Below are 6,869 nucleotides of genomic sequence, written 5' to 3'. Positions count from 1 at the left end.
GATTATCTTTTAGCTGTAAGAAAGAACTGCTATATATAACAACTTAATACTCAATTTTCAAGGAAAAAAAAGTAATTTTTATGATAGTAAACAACCATAAAACTACTTTTGCTTTTACTTTTCTTTAAATTCTCTAAAAAAACAAACTATCAAAATCCATTTCATTAAAAAAAAAAGTTAAACTAATAAAACATTTCCTAGGGATCCAATCAAGAAAAGCCCAAACCAATATTGATAAACAAAAGCACAAAAAAATCAGCTTGTCTTTATCTTTACCAATCACACACACACTACACTGAAATGTGACTCTTTTCCTTCTTTTTTTCTTTTGACTGTCAGATCTAAGATACTCTTTTTCTTTCCATATCAATGAAAGAAAAAACAACTTAAGCTTCACATTTTTCATCACATTGGTTCACATTACTTTTACTTTTCCATTAAAAAATACATAACAATACTAATGTATGTCCCCCAAAGATTAAATTAAAGAGAACAACCCCTATCTACCATAACTAGGACTTAATTTAATTTACCCTTTTTACAAATGGATCAAAACCCCACCATGTATCAAAAGATATATATCATGTTCATAGTTAACATGTTCTGTTTTTGCTGTTCCTTTCTGCAGCAATAGATAGAAGCCTTGAAACACCTTGAGTCCAAACATCATATTCTCTTTGATTTCTGCACTCAAACTCAACAACACCGCGCGTTATTGTTTTTAAACCAAAGTAACGACGATTCTCGCCACCTTCTAGCAAGTGACGGCCGGGCCAAGCAGGCATATCTTTGATAACTCCAATCACAACATCTGTGAAAATATCGAAAAGGGTAAGCAAGGATAAATATACCTTGCACGCGAAAATTACATACGTATAACTAAGATTCATTTAAAAGTTGGCATCTTTTGCAAGATGTTCTTTTATATTCACCACCAAGTGAAGATATACTAAATTACACTGCACGCGACAATTACATACAATGATACAAATAATTGAGATTCATTTAAAAAGTTGACATATTTCGTTAGATAATTTGTTAGATATTTTTTTATATTCACCGTCAAGGATCGAACCCAGATCATCATAGGATGAGTGTGAAGGAGGGTTTTGAATTAAAGAAGAATCCTTTTGATCTTTACCAACTTTAAAGAATAAAGAGAATAACTTTCACAAATCCCCAAATGAAACAAGACCCACCTCCAAATCAGTTAAAAAACAAAAAAAGTTAATGAAAACTCACTCTTTTTCTTTTTTGTGATGGTCCCAGCAACATGTCTACTCTTCATTTTCAGCATAACCTGAACAAAAAGAGGTTCTAAAGAGTTACAACATTTTGCAGATTTCTAGGAAACAGAACTGAGTTGATCCCTTAGCATCATCACATCGTACTAAGAGCCTTCACTTTACTAACTTTTTTTCCATACTCATCATTATAACCCTTATAATTGATGGCCAAATAATTGGTCATTGTCATGATTCAAGAGCCAAAGTACTATTACATTCTATCAAACACTGACACCATTAAAGACATTAGATATTACAATGACATAATACATAGATATCAATAATAATCAAATAAAATATAAGTGATTGAATATAATTATATGCATCATCTTCCATATAAAATATTGGTACTAAAAAGACAGCATTAAAATGAATATGTACCTGGTTCACCCTGTTTATGTAAACAGACACAATTTTCCAATGGAGTTCCCCTGCAATTGCAAACAATTATCAAATAAATCACTTTCCAACCTATAAACATAAAAAGAAACACAAGAACAACTAAAACTAAACTAGATACTTTTCTTAAATGTATGTTTGGATGGGGTAAAATTGATTCTAGAGCTGTGGAATTGATTTAACATGACTGGATTGATTCAAATATAATTGATTGTCTACATAATTGATTCTAACTTAAAGCTAAAATTTGGAACTTTTGCATCTATAATTAATTTTTAATCTCAAATTAATTGTTCAACTCACTTTCAAGTGATTGTATATAAAGATAAACCATTTTACATTCAACTTACTAATTTTAAACAAAATCAATTGTATGGAACCATTTCATTCTAAATTAATTTTTAGTCACCGTAGAACCAAACAAACTCGAATTGCTGGACACAATTTCCTATAGTCAAGGAATACTACACTCCAGCAGTCAGGGCATTAAAGGTCATGATTGAAACTAGGTGTCTGCTTAATGGTAAGAGCTTGATTTTGTAACCTCAAGTTAGCGTCGACAGTCGTAAAATGTTCATTAGTGCCACAGTTATTAATAATAATTCCCCCTTCCCCAAATTTTTTATAAAAAAAAACATCGTAAGCCACCGATCAAAATCGGATGGTTGAGATCTTCTTACAATTAGCAGTCTATCATTGATGACTGCAGGGAATCCATTTCCTAAACTATGTAAGCATAGAACATAAACCAACTAAAAAACAAAAATTTCAGAAACATACATTGAGAAGCAAATTTCAGAAACATATATTCAAAAATTTCTGAAAGTATACCTGTGCGAGTGCGTTTGAGAAGCTCACAACCTCTAGCTAGCAATTCTCTACTGCAAATGCCTAAGAAATTTTCTTCTGGTGCAAGTTCACCACTAAAGCTACTATTAGAGCTTCCATTACTACCACTACCCCCACCACCAGTACCAACATTACCTACCAAATTCTTCTCCACAGGAATTACAGCTGCAATGTTCCATACTTCTTTAAGGGCCCTTGCTTTCAATGTAGCAGCCCCACGTAATGCTACAAATTCAAACCACAAATACCCTAATCAACAACTACTAAAAACAAACATAATTTCTTTTTGTTAACTCAGTCATTTACATTGGTTGATTTAACCAACATTCCAATGTTTTATCATATCTGTCTAATGACAGCATCAAAAAAATTATGATTGAACATCTCCATCGTTTGATCATATGATCGAACAGTCCATGAAAAATCCGATCTTCAAACAGTTGAGATCCTGTGACTATGTGCAATTACAATAGTTTTGGTTGCACACATGACACAACATGATATATTCATACATATTGATGTTTAAAAGTATTGTATTGATATAATAATATTTTGTTTTTACAAACTAAAATAAGTTTTTCTAATTTGGTGCAAATGTGAAAATCGAATATCAGTCTATAATTTTTTTTTATTAAATAAGTGTATGAATAAAAGAAGAAACATTCAATTTTAAAATACTAATTCAACACATTAATAAATGAAAAATTACGCTTCTGAGTAAATCCTTTTTTATGATTTATTTCCATGTCAAAAATCACAAAAAAATGGAGAGAAAAATAATAATAATAGTAATATTAATGCTTTGATGCATACCTGTCGCCGCAGCCGCCGTCAACGTCGTGATATCACCGGCGGATCTGACATTCACGGCGGAGCTAACCACCGAAGCAAGGTGATCACGCTCAGCACCCATAGCCTCGGCAGCCTCAACACACTGAGCCGCTACCAACGTCGCCGCCGAGGCCACCGCCATGTCTGTCTTCGCCATCTGCTCGTCTTTCCGAGCACCCGACGATGCGGCGGTTGCCGCAGCTATAGCTGCAACAGCAGCCGCAACTCCGGCCACCGAAACCGCCGCATGGAGTTGAGCATTGTGGGCCCTCGTTTCTTCCTTCTTCTTCTCCTTCCTCTCCTTCAACCACCTCCCAACCGTCTTTCCTCCGCCACCGGCACCACCGCCGGTAGCCGCAACTCTGAATTGATTATGGTAGCTGGCAATGGTGCTGTTGTTGTTGCTACAACGGTTATACTGTAAAGAGTAATTAATGTAATTAGCCATTCATAAATTTTGCATCTTAATTTTTTCTTCTTATTCTTCTTTGATTTATTGTTTAAAATAAATATAATAAATAAATAAATAAATAAATAAATAAAAGCATCTTATAATATAAACTTGTAGGTAACTTATATTTACGAAAGTAACTTTTCTTGGTTTAGGTTATTGCAAGTTTAGGTTCCGAACAAAGTAACAAACTTTGTATTGGTACTATTGCTGAAAACACCATGTTTATCCATAAGGGGGTCCATTAGCAATAAATGCAATTCAACAAGGAGATATTTTATTTTATTTTACTGTTTTGCCTTGTGATTGCTAAATTAGGAATTAAAGGGTAGTTTTGGTTGGTGTCATTAACCAATTTTTAATGAAGTTGTGGCTAACCTTGTAAATATAGTTGCAATTGAAAGAAACATGTGCGGTTTATTAACGAAGGGAATGGAGACTACTAGTAGTATATAATGCACTAGAAGTTGTTGAATATGTTATTTAATGAACTATACTTTAGTAATTATTTTAATTAATGGGTAGTTGTGAAAATAAAAACTTTGTAACAAAAATCATATCTACCTTATCTCAAATATAGACAAAATAGTATTCAAACTTAAGTATTAAATATAATTAAATTAAATTAATTACTCTTACTATTTAATTTAGTAATGCCATTTTTAAAATATTTCTCAATTAATATACTAAGTTTTATTTTTAAATATATTTTAAAAATTTATTCAAAAAGAATCAAGTTTTGAAATAAAACTATAATAGTTTAGATGTAATATAAAAGTTTAAAATAGCATTAGAATCTATCAATCGGATCACACACCATTTAAATACACGCATCAATTATTCAATATTAATAAACGTGAAAGATGTATTGAAAAAAACTCAAAATTTCATATTAAAAATAGTTTATAAAGAGTGAAATCATTAATTTTATAATTTAGTTTTGTGAGGATGAATTGATCTGAATATATAAACCTCATAAAATTTTCAATCTAATCTAATTAATTGTATTTAATAATTTTATTGAAAAATTGATCTAATTAATTGTAACTAATTTTTTATATTATATAAAAGTGGTTGCTTTTGACTATAATAATTTAAAAAAACGAGGGTGGTTTTATTTGTTGTTGTTTTGGTGCTAAGTTTTGTTTGGTTGTTTGAATTTTGAAGATTGGAAAGAGAAAAGGCAGTTACTGTCTCCCGGTGTCATCCAATTTTTGTTTTGTTGGTAAAAGAGAAAGCTGTATAATAGATTTGTAAGTGTGCAGTGAGATCAGTGTTCGTGCTTTGTACCCAAAAAAGTATTAATGAAAAACAAAAACAAAAACCAAAACAATCCTACAGGGTTGTTGTCTGTTAAGGTTTTTGTTTTAATGTCAAATTGAAGCCACCTATAATATTAAGAGAGAGATAGAGAGAGAGGTGTAAAAGCATAGAAACTAGTTACCTTGAAATCATCCATTTCAGAAGGTGAAACTGGAGGGCTATCTGTTAGTGAGCCATTAAGAGGACCACTGCTGTGAGATAATCTTCCTGATGTCCTTGGAGATACTTCTTGCTGAACAAGTCCAAAAACAACAATTGTTGTACAATATTATTTTTTTGACAAATTACAAAATCAAAGGTTTTAAATGGCAATTGAGGTGGGGTTGTCATATATGCTCTTCTGGAGAATTGTGGTTAAATGTAACTTCAATTATAGTTGAGTTGCGGTTTTGAAAATTATAGCCTACATCATAATCACAGATCTTTAATTTAAATTTGTAGTGTAAATAAAATTTTAAATAGAGATGGGACCGCAAAGCGGTTGGGATTAAGATGTTGTCATCAACATTTAATTGTAAGTTTTTTATGATATCAAAATGCGACCTCTGAAGTTGTCTACAAACTTTGAGAAGGAATTTTGAAAAAAAGTTAAGAAAATGGGATTAAGCTCGAAATCACATAGTTAGGACATTGTTGGCCATTCGATTTAGATCATATGACTCAAAATATGCAAATATTAATTTTAATTAAAATTAATTAACTTGAATTTAGACCATCTAATTTCTAACAATGTAAAATGCAAGAAATTTCTATTACTAAGAATTCAGATTTCATGCTATTGGGATTTTTCGCATTCTTAATATTGGTAGCAAAAATGAATAATATTGTTTTTGTTTTAGAGAGTGGAATCATACGAATTAATTAATGTTGCAAACAAGATGAACCATATATGGAAAAATGGAACTTGAAGGAAACAAAAAAGGACTAAATCACAAGTAATAAACATCAATTGAATGGAAAGAAAAAAAACAAAAAAAAGATTGTTAGAAAAAGAAGATAATTCGATTAATACTACATACCGAGTGTGACATGATACGATCCATGACCATCTGAGAAGTTTCAGAGGAAGCAAAAGAAAAAGGGTTACCAGAAACAGTAACATTATTAGAGTCTTCAACTTCACCAGCTATGTCTTCAAGTATTGCAGCATTTGAACATCCATTGTTGTTCATGTTTGTGAGTTTATTCGAAAGAGGAAGTTGAGCTGGTGACAGAGCTTTAGAAACTTCCATGGCAGAAGCACTCCATGAACGAGACAAAAATTCCATTGGGTCACGCGGTGTCTCCGGTGGTTTCATCATCGAGTTAAATGGGTCGGGTCTCCATGGTTGTGAATTGGGTTTCTTTTGTTTTTCCATTTTTGGGTTTTGTGAGTTGAAGATGAAGAGTTTGTTTTGGTTTTATTGTGGTTTTAATAGGAAGAGCGAGCGATGAATGAAAAAAGCACCCTCTTTTCTTTCGATAAATGCACACCGTTGATCTAGCTTTTAATATTTATCTACGGTTATTATTTGCTACTTGCAACCAACCTTTTCTAACAAGAAAAATACTACATTAGTGCACTATCAACCGTCACATCTAGATCCATTTAGATCCACGACTGAAATTGTTTCACTATGTTAAATTGATTGCATCATATAAACCGTTTGATCTTAAATCAACAATTGAGGTTATTTATATTTTGAACTATGCGGTTATTCTATGACACACAATTTGAATCTCAGTATTTA

At 31.7% G+C, this 6,869-nt stretch overlaps 1 protein-coding gene across 1 annotated transcript; it reads right to left on the bottom strand.

Moving 5' to 3' along the window:
- Positions 1 to 231: 231 nt before the first annotated feature.
- Positions 232 to 6,549, bottom strand: LOC101499062 (VAN3-binding protein-like). The gene is made up of 7 exons (XM_004497931.4): positions 6,159 to 6,549; positions 5,261 to 5,371; positions 3,348 to 3,783; positions 2,517 to 2,759; positions 1,668 to 1,717; positions 1,243 to 1,300; positions 232 to 811 (listed from the first exon to the last, which is right to left on the bottom strand). Exons 1-7 carry the CDS (start codon positions 6,495 to 6,497, stop codon positions 594 to 596), a joined length of 1,455 nt encoding a protein of 484 aa, XP_004497988.1. The 5' UTR covers positions 6,498 to 6,549; the 3' UTR covers positions 232 to 593.
- Positions 6,550 to 6,869: the final 320 nt, after the last annotated feature.

Source organism: Cicer arietinum, chromosome 4 (assembly GCF_000331145.2).
Source record: "Cicer arietinum cultivar CDC Frontier isolate Library 1 chromosome 4, Cicar.CDCFrontier_v2.0, whole genome shotgun sequence".
NCBI classification, from domain to species: Eukaryota; Viridiplantae; Streptophyta; class Magnoliopsida; order Fabales; family Fabaceae; genus Cicer; species Cicer arietinum.
The sequence above is the reverse complement of the archived record's forward strand: the minus strand, read 5'-3'. Positions and strand labels throughout refer to the sequence as shown.

Excerpts from the sequence above, each read along its gene's own strand:
- LOC101499062 (XM_004497931.4), bottom strand. The coding sequence starts at position 6,497 with ATGGAAAAACAAAAGAAACCCAATTCACAACCATGGAGACCCGACCCA. Across the intron at positions 3,784-5,260 it reads CTGAAATGGATGATTTCAAG|TATAACCGTTGTAGCAACAA; the intron begins GTAACTAGTTTC and ends TACTCTTTACAG. Across the intron at positions 1,301-1,667 it reads ACATAAACAGGGTGAACCAG|GTTATGCTGAAAATGAAGAG; the intron begins GTACATATTCAT and ends CTTTTTGTTCAG.